The sequence below is a fragment of the Theobroma umbraticum genome, unplaced genomic scaffold (genome assembly GCF_002168275.2).
Source record: "Theobroma umbraticum cultivar Fairchild unplaced genomic scaffold, ASM216827v3 scaffold_95.0, whole genome shotgun sequence".
Taxonomy (NCBI): Eukaryota; Viridiplantae; Streptophyta; class Magnoliopsida; order Malvales; family Malvaceae; genus Theobroma; species Theobroma umbraticum.
The window spans coordinates 4,878,596-4,897,602 of NW_018397257.1; the positions used below are offsets into that span (position 1 = coordinate 4,878,596).

The window sequence follows — 19,007 nt, forward strand, 5'->3', positions numbered from 1 at the left end:
GATAGAACATTTGTTGATGATTTGTCTTTGCGGCAACAATGGTGAACAATGTTATGAGGAGACATTAATTGCATGTAGAGTTCAAGGTGATTTGGAAGGTAAGCATGCAATATGGGTATGTTATGGCACATTAGGTTCGGCTAGTTGAAAATTAGTGGTTGCATGTTAGATTATTTATAAAAGTAAAGATGAACAATGTGAATATTGATTAAGGATTCTTGGTTAAGATGCTACCCATATATAATTGTGTATGTGCATGAAATTGGAAATAATGTGTGAGGTCAATTATAGTGAGAAATAAAATATTTGAAATGTGAAGAGTTCTTGAAAATGAAAGGAATTAAGAATGTGGTACATAGGGCAGCAAATGTAAGTTGAATTGGAATGATAATTACTAAGTATATTAAGCTTAATTTATTTCTAGGAAGTGTACAAGTGGAAAAGGATTACCGTGGTAATTAACTAAAAGAGGAAACGAGTGACCGACAAGCTAATTTCATTTGAAGTGTAACCGGATAAGTGACGAAGTGACATCCCGCCATCTTAAGGTAAGTAAGGGGTGTCAATTTTTAAAGATTCTATGCTACATCAAAGTATATGTTTAATATTATTCAATGCCTATGTGGAAAGCATGAGTTGTCAGAAAATGATAAGTGATTTGATTACATGGTTTGGGATGATTTATACACTGTTTTTGTGGAAAGCATGAGCTGGTAGAAATAATAGGCAATTGTGGATGCAAATTGATGTGGACATTGTTTGTGTATACTATACACACACACACACACATACATATATGTAAAGTGTTTGAGGAATTGGGAAACAAGCCCTTTTGTAATGTTTTGCATCAAAACAATGCCTTGAATCTTTGTGCAATGTGCATAGTTCATTACACTTGATAAATGGCTTAAATTTGAATTCTTGTGAGCCAGTTTTAGTTTGAACTTTATGCAAATGTTTACACCATGCATTTTAATGTGAAAAACAGTTTTGAAAGGTTGCTGAATCTTGTTTTCAAATGATTTAAAGCAAAATTCTAGAAAACTTTGGTTGAAAACTATTTTGACAAATCGATAGCATCAAGAGTAGGCAAATATCATATCGAGATAGTATGAACCTTGTGCACATGTGAGTTTTAGGTAGAGAACACCGACAAGCTATTAGACGTGGCTAGGCCACAGTCTATGATTATTCGAGGTAAGGCCACAGTCTGTGATTATACGTGACAAGTCCATAGGTTGTTATATGTGGGTATGCCATGAGTTGATATACATGGTTGCGACCACATGATTTCTCCGGTGTCGCCCAACATCTTTAAGACTACCATGACTTTGGGAATCCAGTAGAGGTAGGGCCTCCTGGATGTTATTACGTGGAAGAGGGTCCATGAGTTGATTATCTATGATTATCTACTCGAGTGTCTTGAGAGTTTTTAGACTCGTACTCTTTCGCATGGTGGAGAGATATTGTTTATCCACAATTCTTCTTTTTAACTAAAAGCTTTCAGTGCTTTATATGTTGATCATGAATTGATATATATGGATGTACTCAGTTATTTTAACATGCCACACAATTTGGAAGTGTACGTGTTTTATACGTCCATTTGTATTTACAAAAGAAATAAATGATTTCGACGATTGAAATTTATTTTGCTATGCTTTGATTTTGGCATTGTTTGCCAAGGAAAGTATTGCACTATGATTTTCATGACATTATTTTTACAGACACAAATATTTTTTTTATAAGGTTATCATTTTATACTCTAGTTTTACCATTCAAATTCTACTCTAAGCTTGTTTCCCATCTATGCCCTACCCACAGAGCCAATGATCACTAAGTCTATGAGACTCACCCCCTTTATCTCCTATTTTACAAATAAGTAATCAGCCTAGCATGCATTCAATTGCACATATTGTTCCCTGTGGATAGGTAAAGGCATCTTATAGTACTTTATTCCGAGTCGCTTCGCTGCTAGAGGTCGAGTCGATTATAGTGTATTTGTTTGTAAATAGTCATTGGTCTAAATGTGAAAGTGTATAATTTGAAAATTATAAACCTTAATGTATTTTTACAATTATGTAGAATAAAGGTTAAGTCGATTTATTACGACTTTTGTTCAAATCATATTACAAAGAGTTATACGATTCAAAGCAATTACATAAATTGGTAGAATGAATATAACGAATTAACAAAAGTTTCAATTAAGGCTTGTTTGAGACTTTACGAGTTTTTCTGCAAGACTTGGATGCTTGTAGCAATCAAGGAGCGGTCGTTACATGTACAAGGTAAGTTAAGTACCTCAACATTAAGAAATTCATCAGAGAAGGTTGTATTTACGATTGCTCTATCTAATCTTTCCCATATGTAAGCTCAACCATCACTTCTACACCAAGTAAATTTTAGACTAGAAGCACCCAAATCAAATAAGTTGCAGTGACTCATATAGTTGATAAACTGATTACAATGAGACAAGTTCACACACTTGCAACCTTTGTTTTCATCTAACGATATTACTTGGTTAAAATCTCCCATTACTAACTATGGTAAATTGTGCACAGTACTAAACCAATTTAGAGATTGCCATAATCTTTTCTTGTCCTCCATATATGGGCTTCCATAAATAGCTATTAAAGGCCATTGCTTATTGTGAAAATTAATCATAGTATGAATTAGCTAAGAAAATGAAGCGAGCACCTCTATTTCCATAATAATTGAATTCAATAGAAGCCAACTTCCCCTCGAGAAACCATCAGCTTCGACCCAATAAAAATTTGGGAAACCAATACAACAACAAATCATGTTTGCTTTTAGGCCAAAGATTCTTAGTTCTAAAATAATCATTAGATGCAAATTATAAATCCTTAAAAAATTCTTGACATTTTTAACGCATCTTCGAGGGGCCACACCTCTCATATTCCAACTTACCATATTCCAACACATACTAAAGTAGCACAATATAAAGCAATGAGGCATATGAAGCATATTATACAGATATTAAATCTACATAATATCATGCTCACCATCCGTAGCTCCCATATCATCATTCGAAACATATTCAAGATCCATCATATTCAAATTCTTTTAATTTTTTTTAAATGTACTTTTTTCCCTTGCTACACCATTAATACCAACCTCAACTTTACCGCTATCCCCTTCTACATCACTTGTTGGAGAAGTTGTTTTAACTGATACAATAACTAGCACACTTAAGTTATGCATATCTACCTCTTTAGGCAATGTAGCCTTGTTCTGCATACTCTTTTCATTCACCAAAATAGTTGGATGATTTTTGTCCTTATGCACCACTACTATATTATCCTTCTTAACTGACTCAAATGAAGCAATTTTAATTCCCCCAATAATTGTCCTTTACCCTTTCACAGATGATAGAGTTGGGTTCTTATTAGCTAAACTAGTAAGAGCTTGTAAATTGTTTTTCAATGACTCTTTATCCTACAAACTCATTTGTTTGCCTTTTTGAACCATTATTTGCCTTAGGGCCTATATCTCCAAATACTCAAGAATAAAATCGTCCTCTTCTTAATTAGCATTTTCTTCATCTATTACATAGAAATTAGACCCAAAACGAACCATAATCTGAGGAGCATCAACTTGAGTGGTCTCTTTAGCTCTAGAGCTAGATCCCTCATCTACCTTAGTTTCTTTATTTCTCTTACAAGTTATTTTTGCAACCATCAATAGAACAGACTTTGAAGATTCAGCTGCTTTCTCATGAACTTTCTTTGAAGCTATCACTTTTGGAACTTAGTAATCCAATACATATGATAACTTGATGATATGGAGTTATTTAGGCATAATTTTGATACTAATTTAGCTTAATAATATAGTACTTTGGGATGACTTTTAAGCAAGAACAAAATACTAGATTGAAATATGAAAATTAAGCCACAAAGTCATTAAAGTGGAGAAAAATTTGAAAGGAATCAAGACGATTTGGAAAATCAAAATTACAACTCTTAGGCTCTTTTATCTTTTTGTTATTCTTTTATTTTCTTAGTTTGATTTTATTATTTAAACTTGATTTAATGATGATGTGTGACTTGATGGGGAACTAAGTTATTTATTTAAGATTATGATTGAACTCAATAGATAGTTTGATTTATTTATCTCTCTTTTGCTTATTTTTGATGGGTTTAAGTTATTTATTCTATTTTGTTCTTAATGCTTCTAGTTGATAAGACACTAATTAGATTGAATTGGAAACCTAAGTTAAACATTGACGAAGGAGATTTAAGTAGACTTTGAATAAGGTAGCATATGATAAAAGGAATTTAGTTGATAAGTTAGTTTGATTTGCATATAAGGTAGACATACACCTATAAGTCATACGTAGTTAGGATTAGAGCACAAACTTAATAAATTTTTCTTCAATTTAATTGGCATAGACATAAAGTAAGTTAATTGGGAAAAATATTTTTATGAAAACTTGACAATCACTTGTAAATAAATTAGGACTCTTGGTTAATAACTTAATCCATTAAACTAAGTTAAGAAAGAGACAGACAATATTCAGATGAAGTATTTAGGGACATCATAATCTTATATTTAAAAGTCAATCAAATTTAATAAAAAAATTTTGTTGATAGATTTTAGATTAATTTTTGTTATTAGTTTTAATTTTTCTTTTTAATAATTAGGTTGTTTGAATAAGATTACGGTATTATAATTTTAGTAATTAGAAATTAGGAATTAAGTCAACTCTCCGTGGGAACAAATTGTACTTTCTCCTATATTATTTGTTAGCGATTCGTGCACTTGCATGAGAGACCAACAACAAGTTTGTGTGAGAAATCCCCTCCAACGACACCAAAAACTTGTAAGGGACATGATTTCGGCATGAATGTTGAATTTTGAGCACTTTATCTTTTACCTTGAATTGTTGTGAAAATCTGGAGAAGGTTTATATTGATATAAAATTTATTTTATGTTAAGAGTTCTAGAACTTGCTTGATTCTCTCTCGAGGTGAAATCTTAAGCAATACTTAGTTAGGAACATGATTTAGGTTATCTTTGGACCGTTTAAGCCTAAAAGCTAATCTTGTTAAATCTTTATCCCTAGTAAACCCCTTTGAGCTTAATTGCCCTTTTTGGTTCAACCACATAATAATAAGCCTAGCCTTTTAAAATAAAATTTCTAATTTTGCAACTCTCATTCATAAGCATTTGGCAGAAATGTGATGTTAAAGTGGAAAAAAAGTTCAAAATATTAAAAATTACCTCACCACTTACAATACAAAGAAAATAAGTTTAAGGGTGTGAAAATTGTGAAGTTGTGAAAAACAATGTAGAATAAAGTATTGAATAAAAGAAAAGTTCAAATGTGAAAGAAAAAGTGTATGTGGAGAAGGAAGATAAAACTTTATATATAAATCCTAAAATAATTATGAGCTTAGGGTGATTTGAGCCACATTATTATCTTTTATCCTACCTTAACTCTAGCCATACATTACAAGCTTTATAAAGTCCTATTAATCCTATAGTACAAAAAAAAAAAATCCTATTGATCCCCAATTTGATGTTAAGTCTACTTTAGTGGAGAGAAAGATGAAAAGTTAACCTATGGAATTGGAGTACTAATTTGAATTTTGTGTTGGCATAAACTCATTTGGATACCATGATATTCTTCAGAAAAGATTTCACACTCATACTAAAATCTATTCAAGAATGTGCATGCATTGGAATTGACACATGAATTTGAATGATGCCTATATTTTTCCCTAAGTTGGAGATAGATAAACATACTTTTGAGGAAATTATGGGAGATCATTGATAACTCTATTATATAAAGTTATTTTGACACATTTTAGGGGCTTTCGTATGTAGATGTTTGAGATTTTAGGTTCGGATTATAACATTTTAGGTAATTTTTTAGTTTAAGTTTGATTAGTTGTTAAGTGATTAATTTAAATTATTTTAGTTTAATTTATATTATTTTGTTTTAAATTACTTTAAAAGTAGTATTGCTAATTTCTCTTATTGCTTTTGTAAGAAATTTGATAAAAATGACTTATTTGATGAAACTCCGTGCAAATATCGTGGTAGCTTTATTTGTATATATTTTGGTATTTTAAAAATATCTCTCTATACAGAACTCCAAATGAAGTGATTCTTAAACCACCAGAATAATAAGAGGAAGGGCTACAACTTTCATGTTTACCACTTTGCTTACTTTGGACTAGATCAGGATGAAAATTAAGTTCAAATTTGATAGACCACTGTAACGATGGGAGAATAGGGTTGCAGGTGAAAGGAAGCACACAACTCATTTTCTTGAGAGCTCAAAACCGTAGCACTGAAGAAGTAACACCGCAACACTAAGCAATTTTCTAAAAATAAAAATTTGACAGGATTTGGGAAATTAAGTTACTTGGAGCCTATTTAATGGACCTTTTTTTAGAGATTTTAAGAGGAGGAAGCAAGCAATTATTTTGGAGATTTAGAGTCAAGAACAAAGCAAGAAAACAAGAGAATTTGAGATAGAATTGAGATCATAAAGCTTCATAATTAGTTTTTTTTCTCTACTTTTGTGTTTCTTTTATTTTCTTTGACTTGGATTTACAGCTAAATTTCTTTGAATGTTGTTTTTATTAAATATGATGAGCTAAACTATTTTTCTAGGATTGTGGGTGGATTTTAACATGTAGTTTGAATATTAGTTTCTCTTTTATTTATCATGAATGAGCATAGTTTTGCTTATTTAAATCTATTTTTAATACTTTTGATTCTCTGGCCAATAATTAATTTTAAAATCGACTTTAGTTTTGAAATGACAAAATTCATTGATTTAAATATACCTTGAAACTAAACGAAAATGCTTTTGAACTTGAAGAACAATCCATAAAGCGTTTTGAAGTTATTTGTGAAAAGAAAATTTTTTTTGAATACTTTTAACCTTAAGTTCTAGCTAGTAATATCAACTTCTCAAAGTGAAATAACGATTCTTTGCAAAACAAAAGGTAATATCTCTTTTGTGGAACATGAAGAATCGACTTTGTTAGAAGGGAAACACTGATTCTTGAAGAAAAATAAGCTACTGAAATAAAAAGAATTGATGACTGAAGAAGTAATGGCCAATTCTTGAGAAGGTAGAAGCAATTTGGAAGATCACTACAAAAACAAGAATGACTTCTGAAGCACTCAATGATTGATTCTCAGAGCTATCAAGACAAAAATTAGAAACAAGTTGAAGAAGAAAAGATGGAGAATAGGACAAGAATGGAGCAAGAAAAAGGAAAATTTGAATTTTTATTTTGGCACCCAAGTGATAAAAAGAATTGACTACTCAAATATGCAGTGATTGATTCTCACAAAAAAGATTGCTCCAGACTTGAAAAGAGCCAGGAAAAATAGACTACTCAAGAATATAATGATCAATTTTCAATCCATGGGACGCTCTAAACTCAACTTTAGGCAAGAAGAATCGATATTACAAGAGTAGAAAGGTCGATTCTCAAGAAACAAAAAGGCTCAGGTCATGAAAGAATTGATGTCTCACATGCCCACTGATTAATTCTTGAAGCTCGACTGGCAGAATTTTAGTGGTCTCAATGTTCAAAAAGGAAGCCAAATCTCATTCCAACAGGCATAAATGTTAAAGACCTATAAATACCTTCCTATAAAACATCATTTGTAAGAGAGAACACTTAAAAAAATCATTCTAAGAAAAGAAAAAAGTCAAGATCTTTAAAGTTCATTTTTTTCTCTCTCTATTGCATTCTTTCAATAGAGCCTTCATCTTTGAGCTTATATTCTCTTAAATATTCTCATCCCTTTGTACCTAACAGAGCTCATTAGCCTTTTGAGGACTTAAGCTTTTGTAAAAATTCATAGTGGTAAGGTTATACCTTCATAGCAAAAGGTAGAACAGTTATACCTCCATAAAAAAGGTAGAAAGATTGTGTTTGCTCCTAAAAGGTAGTGATTTGTAAAGGTTATACTTGATCTATGAAACATAGTGACTTAAGGTTGTGTTTGATACATAAAACGCAATGACTTTTATAGAAACAATATTTATAACTAATTTGGTCGTTTACAATTTTTTTTAGTAGCTAGTAGAATCAATTCTTCTTCACTTTTCAGATAGGCAATATACAAATATACTATTTATCTTACTTTATTTTTCCTTTTTCTCATCTATTTTTAACGTATATGACTGCAATATCTATTAAATAATTGAATATTTTCTATTTTAATTCTATGTTATTATGTTAATATCTATTAATTGGAATATTTAATTAAATAATGAAGTATTTTTTTTGTTTCACTTTGATTATTTATACTAATGACTTTATTATTATTTTTGATTTGCAACATTACAGCATAAATGACTTTTAACGACATAGTTTTAGCTGCGTTTTCACTTTTGCATCTAGAGAATTTATCACTGTATTTAGGGTTAAAGATTTAGCTACATATTTTTATTTTGCAACCCATAAAAAATTAAATACCTTTGATGTTTCTTTATTTTAATTAAAAAAATAGTCCTCATAAGTCTATTTTCCCACATTTTTTCTCTTTCCTTCTAAATTTAAAATCCTTTAAAATGTAATATATATATATATATATTGAGACAAAATCTTCCAATATTCAAACCCTCAAAAATTTTCCATTCCTTCAAAATATGGCCCAAAATCCTTTTGTTGTTTGCCTTCTCCCAAAATCAAAACCTTAATCCCAATTCCTTCATAAATTTTCTTCTTTTGTAAAGCAAGATGTAAGGTTCCTAAAGCACCAAAGGTGTCTTCTTTAGAAAATTGGCAATTACATAAAGAAAAAACATCAGCCTTCCTTGTTAGTGTCTCCTTTTTCCTTTCCTCCACACCCCTTCCTTATTTGAGAAACTTGAGACTCGAAAAGCCTAAAAAACCTTCCTAAAACCAAAAATATTCCTTAATCTGGTCAATTTCCCTATTTTTTTACAATGATTTTTCGTTTTTGGGGTTTCTAAAAAAAAGGTTTTGAATATTAAATCTAGGGTTTTTTTATGATTTTAATAAAAGGGTTTTGATCTTAAACCTAGGATTTTCCTTTTTGATTTTTTCTAAAGATTGTGTTGCTTCCATGTTGGTTTATTGTGTATTTATATTTTCTTTAGTGGGGTTTGATTTTCTCTCGTTTTCGTTTCTCTCTCTCCCTCTATATATATAGTTTGTGGATTGACTTGAATTTAAATTACGTCGTTTTTTTCTATGTTTTCCTTTTCATTAATTTTTCTCTTTCTTTTATTTTCTACTGGATGGCAGTTAATGGTTTTTGTTTTGTCTCTTCGATTGTAGGAGTGAGATAACTTTGGTTGCTTGAAAATCTGACATTGAAGGCGAACTTGATCCTACAAAATATTCAAATTTGATCAAGATGTTGAAAGATGAAGACAGTGAAGGCAATGCTAGAAAAGGTACCAGCTATAGTAGAGCCTTTCTCTAGCTTACCATGTCACGACCTAACCCCGAGGTCCGTGATCGATGTACAAGTTTGACAGGTGAAGCTTGTGAAACTCATGCAAGTCTTAGAATTCTAATCATACGCACATAGCTAAGGGTTTCTAAATCCACATATTCACATAATATTTAAATTCAAATACACAGTTGCTCTTGGCACATTGTTCATACACAATATTTAATACAATATCCATAAAGCCATACATTAGCAAGCAAAACGGGTTCATACTTTGCAACTCTTAACACAAGTTCAAATGACACATCATGCCTACATACAAAATAACTAAATTGATCTCCAAAGGTGAAAGCTCATGACAAACTCAGTGGAGTAGACATGCCAAGATGGGGACTTACTAGATGCCAAAATTGGTCTGTCAACAGATGACCCTTGCTACGTAGTCTTGTGGCCTATTTATCTACACATGGTACAACAAATGAGTGAGTCATTTAATACTCAGTGAGAGGTGTAGATAAATCAAACACACACACACACATATATATTATACACATATAAAAATATTACACTATTAGTGCAAACAAATGTTCTAACAAACATCTCCAATGTTAAGGGCATATTAATCATTCCTAGAAGTCTCCACAAATAGTATATCATCAGGTTTACCCTTAAAGCCATATCAAAGTGAATATCATTAGGCACACATTAGTTGCTAAGGTATTATATCAATTTCAAATAATTTTTATTTAAGCCTATTCGAGGCTATGTCGTATCACTTACAAGTGAAATCACAATTGTGAAGTGGTCTTCCCTTGGACATCATCAAATCACATATGGTGGCCAACTGATGGAGTCAAATCACGCTCAAGGCTAAGCCGTTAGTAAAAAATCAAATCACTCGCTTGCTGAGGCAATAGGCCGAGAATCAAGGTCATCATCTAGAGTAACCTCCTAGTGGATGGCATCACTTGAAGTCATCTCGAATAGGTGAAATCAAAGTATTACAAGTGGAAATCATAGGCAAAACTAATACCACTGTCTCTAATTACCACCATCCTTACAAGCACGCAAAGTCTCAAGGCGAAAGACTCCATTCAACCTTAAATCGAATCAACATTCGGAATTCTCATCATCGGACGAAATATGAATCCACAAACAAGACCATCATGCCTTTAATATCATATATATCCATAAATTACATCATAAATCACATTTCACAAGCTTCAATCATTTATAATCTCAATATAGTTCTATATGCCCTTAAATCTCTAAGTCATCAAATATTCAATATCTTTTAAAATCATTTGTCTTGAGTAATTTACTCGTAGATGATAACTTTATTATATAGAGTTATTTTGACACATTTTGGGGGTTTAAGTAGCTAGATCTTTGAGATTTTAGGTTCTAATTTTAGCATTTTAGGTGTTTTTCTAGTTTAAGTTTGATTACTTGTTAAGTGATTAATTTAAGTTATTTTAGTTAAATTTTATGTTGTTTTGTTTTAAATTACTTTAGAAGTAGTTATTGCTAATTTCTCTTATGGCTTTTGTAGGAAATTGATGAAAAAGGCTCATTTGATGAAAATCATGCAAGTATGGTAATGGCTTCATTCATATATGTTTCAGTATTTTGACCATATCTCTCTCCACAAAATTGCAAATGAGGTTATTCTTAGACCAATAGAATTATAAGAAGAAGGGCTACAATGTTTATGTTTACCAATTCACCCAGTTCAAAAATATGATTGTATTCATCTCATTACCCAATAAAAAAAATATTTGGGAGTGTAAAATTGAGAAAAAGAAAAAGGGAAAGAGTAGACGTTCATCACATTCACTAGACCTCCTAGTATAAACTCAAACATCATAGACCACTATATGACTTGCACTAAAGCATACAAAACAACATATAATCATATGTATTTTTGTTCTCTAGCCTATGCACATTCCTCTATGCAATTATATACATACATAAATTTCTAATCTACTACCATGGTAGCGCCTTTATCAAGGCGTCATGCATCACATGCATTTTAATTAAATCCACTCACAATGACAATCGGTGGCGTGCCTACAACCATGCTTAAATTCTCAGCTTCCAATCATCCTTCAGCTCACAAATGAGTTGATCATCTCCAACTTCTCCTTAAACACATCAAAACATTACAAAAATATTTATTTCCTAGCTTTCGAAAATACCTAGCTTTTCAAAAATAACCAAATTCAATATTTAAGCTCAATCCTTCAACAATGAGCTAAATCCTTACCTTAGATACTGGGTTGCCCAAATCTTAGCTCCAAATCCCCAGCAAACTCAAGGGAGGAAAATTTTACTAAAGCTAGACCAAATCGATGCTAACCTGATTAAATTGAAAATCAATTGGTAAAAAGGCATAATCTTACCTTTAGAGGAGTTTCCCAAACTCCAGCTTACTCTAAATAGCTCCAAAAATCAGTTTGGGAGGTTAGGATTTTGGTGTTTAGAAAGAGAGGGTTTTTTTCTTTTGTTCTAAGGCAAATGACGCCTTCAGTTCCTTTTATTTTTATGTTTTGAGGTGATCTATTGATAGATGGGAGGCATCTATCAATAGATCCCTCTAAAAAGTTTAGACATTGACTTTCATCTATCGATAAATTCCTCAAATCTATCAACAGATTGTGCCCTAACCCTTTTTCTATTTTCCTCGTTTAGCCATCTATCAATAGATTATGTGAATCTATCGATAAATGCTTCTCACTTGGTTTGCATTAATTTTGTATGGCTATTTATTGATAGATTTCACAGATCTATAGATAGTTTTCGGGTTTCTTTGCTTTACAAAGTTCTCGGGTGGTTATCTATCGATAGTTAAGAGAATCTATCGATAGATGTTCATCCAAGGCTTCTATCTCTTCATTTATCGATAGATAATTCCCAGATTTGATATATTTTTTTCTCCAAGTCTCCAAATTCGTCCCTAAAACCTCCAATTCACTTTCCCTCAATCAAAACACGTCAAATCATTCATATTACTCAAAATCCTTCATACATACAACCAAGTATATGATCAAATCTTGATCAAAGTGTCAAACTTTAAGATTTAGCAAATATATTCATAAAAATTTGCCAAAGTGTCCTCAGGCATGCTTCCATATACTCAATCATATTTAATCTATCATCAAAGTCCTCAATACACAATATAGTTCATAAATATTCTCAATTTATTTTGTTTACACCAACAAATCAAGGTTTTACATACCAAATAAGCAAATTATATATATTAATAACTAACAGTTTTCTAAAAATATTCCAATTTAATCATAAACAGCAAAAAGGTTTAGTAGATATGAATAAAGCTCTTCTTGAATAATTTAACTTATTGCTGTGGATTCAGCTTTGCTTTCTGTGCTATTGCCATAAAGTATGAAATAATGAACACTTTGAATCACTGTCTGTCTTTCATGGTTGACATATCAGAATTTAATGAAAAGTCAGGGTCTGCAATCTTTAACCTTCTTTGTTATAAGTCTTCATTGTGTTACGATTTGTCTTTTACTGACTAGTTGTTATTGTTTTTTACTAATTTCTTGTTACCAATTTTCATTGTCCTAGTTGAAGTTTAAAAGAATTATGCTGTCTGCTACGCCTTTGTCCCCAATGTTCATGCTTTAGCAAATGTAAGTAAGTAGAGGTGGCTTATGCGTTAATGACATTGTTAACATGCATCGTTGGAATTTGCAAAAGTAGATATGCATACATAGGCCAAGCATCTCTTGGACACCTTTTAGCTAGTATTTATTTCAATTTCCCGAGGAAGAACTTTTATGAGCACACTTGAAGACACAGATATACTTCTTGCTCTTGGTCTAATATCACAATCAACTTTTAGAAATTTCAAATGGGGTGGCTCCTTGAATGATTTGAATGCTTTCACGAGCATAAATATTTATGTGATGTGATGGGATGAATTTACCGTTATTTAATTGATACATAATAGTCTTGTGCTGTTCATCTTAATGTTTTATTTTCTTAGATAACCTCTAATTATAAACATCATGTGGAGAAACTTACTCATACAGGTATTTTTTCTCTTGGGTCCTCACAATATGACTAATTATTTTTTCCTACTGACTTTGCACTTCTCATAGCGGTATGTTCTCTCGCAGGTTTATTTGATCAAGAGTTGTTAACTCAAACCACAATCTGGGAAAATAGTTTCATGGTTCCCTGTTGTCATCATCTTTTCACATGTCATTTTAGGCTTTTTATCAAGTTATTGTCCTCCTCGCACTCAACTTTGCAGGCTTGATCATTCTCCATTTGGAGGATGACGGAAACAGGGAACATGCTTTTGAATTGAAGAATACTTTGAAGTTCAATGCAGTTGTCATGTCTCAGGTAAGTACTGGGTGACAAGTCTAAAATTCTGGAGTCGATATTTGGATTTACTATTATTATTTTTACTTCATTGATTCGATTAAAGGTCTTCTTTATTCTAATCTTATTTGATTATTTTTATGAGGAGACTTTTAATTAATGCTGAAGCATACTTAATTGAACCATATTTGCATTTAGTTTTAATAAATCTCAAATTGGATCTCAAATTGACAAGTTAGTTTGAGCTTTATTCTAGTCATTGAAATATTAATCTTATAGAACCGACTTTGAGGAAAAAAGAATTTGCAAACAGGGAGAAGACATTCTGATTTATAAGGTGGGTTGGTTCTCGCAGTGTGCACAAGGTAGGTAAATGCAAGGATTGTGGGAAATTAGGAAGCATGTTACCAAGGGATGGGCCTGTGAATGATTACTATTCTACTCTGTTGTGTTCTCTTCTTGTTTCTGTTTAGGATTCATTGTCCGTGAGATGAGATATTCTTACATACCTGAGTGGGTGTAGTCCTAGTGTTATAGGATTATATTAGTTCTCAATAAGAGAATTATTTAGAAATAGGTGACATCGAAAGTTTAATTGAAAGAAAAAAGTTAAACAGGAAAAAAGACAGCTTTATAGGGAAATGTATACAATTTAGGGGAACCTTTTTAAAGAAAAAAAAAATCTTACCGAACTCAAATATGAGTTTAAAGGTATTTTATTGATAACTAGGCATACAATAAAGTTCAATCAATAGTGAGAAAAGCAAAAAAGAAGCAGGTGAAGGATGAGTTGGATTGTATTAAACAAGCTGAGAAGGAAAAGAGGCACTTGAAGGAAGCCCTTGTCGCTTCTGCAGCCATCCGCTCCTATTGTTCTATGGATTAGGGAAGAACCAATAAAGTAATTAGGTTGTTTTCTTCTTCTTTTTTTTTTTCAATCACTAACCCAAACATTTTATGACATATGATTGAAAGAAAGGAAACAAATCATTTTTATTTATTAATATCACCTTATCTGTCATGTGATAATGATTTTATAAAAATTTTTCGTCAGCTTATCACGTGGCGCAATAACATGACATAAAAGTTTCAAATGTATAATTTAGTAATGAAATTAATCAGCAGTTAATGAAATATATTTATTTGATTTAAAATAAAAGTTTAACAGTTTAATTGAATGTAATAAAAAATATAAATTTAATTAATTTTTTTAATTTAATTCAAAATTTTATTTAAATATTTAACCAAATAACTTTTAAAAATCCTATTAGTCCTATAAAATTACTACACATTAATACTTCTCAGAGAAGTTTTGCTGTACGATATTGTCTAAAACTTAGATAAGTTAAAAAGTCTCACACCTTATTCTTACTTTGTTCGTAGAAAAGTCTTCCTATAAGTTGGATCAATGTCCACCTATTAAGTTGGGACTAGGGACAGGAGTAACGACATAATGTTGAAATTTTATTACATAAGATATTTGTATTATAATTAATAGTAATTATTTGGTCAAACATAACGTATTAACAACTGAAATCAGGGAGAAGCTAACCCAAAATGGCAACATTTTATTGTTTTGTTACGCTAATTCTGTAGACCAAATCCCCAAAATGAATCCCTTAGCCTAACAAGTTATCACATTTTGATGAAACGTACTTTCACTAATAAAAAAAAAATATTCTTTTGTTTTCCATTCTTTGAACACTGGCAATATTTGCTTACCATACCAAGAGAAAAGGAAAAGAAAGAAAATTAGAAAGATCAGATATCAATCTGCAAGAGAAAGGAAAAATATTCTTACATGGATTTAATTTAGTTACTATGCAATAAATCAAATTAAAATTGAAAGACGCTTACCAATGAATCATCAATTTGTTTCTAAAAAAATATTGATTGCAAAAATTTCTTCAACACACCATAAAATCTCACCAGGACAATGGCAATTTCCAAGCACTTTGATATACTAGGTATTCCCATGGAGACCAGAACATCAAAAATCCTCATGTTTTGGTTGGTTGTGACATGCATTGCAGCGTCAATTGTTCCGTTTGGATCTGCTCAGGAGGAAATCCAGGATCTGGTGGAATGCCTTTCGTCTTTCACAAGCGTAGAAGGTTGTATCGAGGCAATCGACAAGGCTGTTTCTGACAAGACCTTCGGCGATCTTGGACCTGTTTGCTGCGAGGCAATCACCTTGCTCGGTGACCATTGTTGGCCCATTGTTTTCCCACACCAGCCATTCGTTCCTTTCTTACTCAAGACCGTTTGTAAACTTGTAGGGAATGTTGAGAAAGTTGCAGCTGCTCCTTACTAGTCTTAACACCTTTTGCATATATTTTCAGCTTATGAAATTTATGCAAATGGGTTATGTCTTATGATGATTCTTTCTTTTTGTTTGAAGCAAAATGAATTTCATTAATCATCAATAGACAGTACATTTAGAGGAGAATCAACATAATAATATAAAACCTCTCCACCCATTAAACTTTGTTACGACCCTAATACATGAATTTAGAACCTTGTTAAAAACCTTTCCAAGGAAAAATCCAATGGGAAAAAACAAAAAATAAGGAAAAGAGTACTCTAAAAACATGTATTTCTATAGTCTCAAAGCTCTACAATCGGTCCCTATCTTCTACTTCCTATAACCCAATCTAATCTTGACTCTTAAGATTAGTTTTGGCAAAGCCTCCAAACTTGTCCATATAAGCTGGTCCTTCTCCTGCTGCATCATCCTTCCCAATTTTGCAATTGAATGAGTGCAACGATTAGTTTGCCTTGCACAATGTGATGCACCAATGCACCTTAGTTGCTCCATAAGCAGTCCTCAACAATGTTCCCCGCACTTCCGTTATAACCCTTCTCTCGCAGCAAGCCAACAACCACTCTACTGTCCAGCTCTACCTCCTTTACATCTAAGTTTTTTTGACAGCCCACATATAAAGACCAGGCGAAGGCTTCAATTCAACTTCGGCCATAGAAGATCCATGCCTGAATTTTTTAACCCCAACTAAACGCATCCTCCCTGCTTCACTTCTAACCACAAAACCAACACTCACCATTTTCGTGCCATTTACTTCAAAAATTGCAACACCTGAATTGATCTTCAAACCATTGGGGTGAGCCCAAGTATAAATTCTTCTTCTCTCCAAACCATCACTCCTCATCGAATAGGTGTTAGCTAATCGATATTGTCGCACTTTATCCATGTCCATCTCTACCACCATCGTTGGATCTAGCTTTTGTTGTTTGAATATGAGCAGGTTTCTAGCCTTCCATATAGCTCATAAAATTCCCACAACCTCTTCAACATTTTCTTTATCTAACTAATCACAGACCATTTGATAAAATTCTATAATTGACCCAAAGTGGTAGCATAACTCACAAAAGGCCCACTTTAACGTAATCTATATAGCCCGAGCAAATTGATAGGTGCGAAGATAATGCAAAAGAGTTTCCAATTCCGCTCCACAAAATGCACAACCAGATTCCACATTAATCCTTCTTTGTATGAGGGCTTCCTTTGCAGGCAAAGCTTCCTTTAGCATTCCCCATGCGAACAACATTAATGTTTGTGAAACACCTAACGTCCACAATTTTTTCCCAATTCCTTTTATGCCTGATAATGAGCTACCCACCCCTGGATTTCTCATAGAAAAGCTTAGCATCCAATACCCCGATTTCACTATATACTCACCATATTTATTGCCAAACTAAATTTGGCTATCTTTTAGTCTTCTAAAGCTAAGTGATATGGATAAATATAAGACTGCACTCATATTGTGGAAAATACAATCTCAATCTCTCTTCATTCCAAGTCATCATATACACATCAATTAATTCACCCATAACCATGTTATTGCCAACCTCATCACTATAGGCTAACACATTCTTGGGAGTTTCATATGCTATCCATTTGTTAGCTCGCACCCTGATATTATTGCCATCCCTTACTTGCCAAATTAATCCTTTTTGAAGGACAAATTGACTCTCCTTGATACTACGCCATATATAATTAGGATTGGATCCTATTGGGGCATCCATAAAATCAACATGAGAAAAATAACATGCCTTAAGAATTTTGTAAGCAAGCGTAAGTGCCTTTTTCTGCAATTGCAAACCTTGTTTTGCTAGCATAGCCAAATTGAATTTCTTTGTATCCTGAAACCCCATACCACCATAGTGTTTTAAGATACACAAAGAATTCCAACTTTTCTAATGAATTTTTGTTGCATTTTCTATACCACCTCACCAAAATTTTGCAATTGTCGAATCTATCTCACTACATACAGAGTCAGGCAATTTGATGTAGCTCATCACATAAGTAGGAATCACCTGAGCTACTACTTTGATCAACACTTTACGCCCAACAATGAAAAGCAGCTTGTTCTTTCAAGAGTGGATCACATAAGAATTAGTAACTGAAGTAATGCATCTCATTATCATCTCAATAAACATACTTGAGAAACCTAGTTTTCCAAGATGGCTCGTATAAAAACCCATTCCACCTTATCATCAGCCATACTCATATCAATTTTGATGGAAAAATTGCTAGTCTTACCCAACCTCTTATTATGTAAATAATGTCTTACTTCATGCGTAGCAATGACGTTATTAGAGATTAGTCTCCCAGGGACAAAAACACTTTAATAATCAGAAATAATTATAGACAAAATAGGTTCAACTTGTTGGTAATTACCTATCGTAATGTTAGGGTCCAAGAACTTGATAGCTAGACGTGGATAACTTAGGGAGTCATCACCAATCTTTTTTTTATCATAGGTGTGATTGGCTACCTATTAAATTGGTTCTATTCGATAGAGTTCTAAATCAACTTTAGATTCATCTAAAGAATAACAAACTAGTCTATATATTTTACTTAAAGTTGAGTTCGGAAGTACGGTTGCACACAAGGAAGGATTAGCACCCCTATGACGTCCGTTCCACGAACAATATCACTTAATCATATATTATCCTAACTTATTGATTTTTTTTATGTTTCCTTAATTTGATTTATCTTTTATTAAAATGTTTTATTTGATTATACGAGTATGACATGTGCATGATGCGATTATGAAATGCATGGCAAAAAATTCGAGTAATGCCAAACGAAACCTCTTATTGAAAAAATTTCTCGAATTCGCCCATCATACTGGTGGGATCCGAGAATATCATTTCACCTAGGGAATTACCAGGAAAACTCACTTTCGTAAGTTTAATAAGTAAATCCCATTATC

At 32.2% G+C, this 19,007-nt stretch overlaps 1 protein-coding gene and 1 long non-coding RNA gene across 2 annotated transcripts; one reads left to right on the forward strand and one right to left on the reverse strand.

Moving 5' to 3' along the window:
* Positions 1–9,735: 9,735 nt before the first annotated feature.
* Positions 9,736–11,897, reverse strand: LOC110412926 (uncharacterized). Its single transcript, XR_002444910.1, has 4 exons — positions 11,681–11,897; positions 11,465–11,558; positions 10,195–10,381; positions 9,736–9,874 (listed from the first exon to the last, which is right to left on the reverse strand). It is a non-coding gene; the product is annotated as an uncharacterized LOC110412926 (long non-coding RNA).
* A 3,809-nt stretch (positions 11,898–15,706) lies between these two features.
* LOC110412319 (uncharacterized) lies at positions 15,707–16,084 on the forward strand. The gene has a single exon (XM_021422850.1). It carries the CDS (start codon positions 15,707–15,709, stop codon positions 16,082–16,084), a length of 378 nt encoding a protein of 125 aa, XP_021278525.1.
* Positions 16,085–19,007: the final 2,923 nt, after the last annotated feature.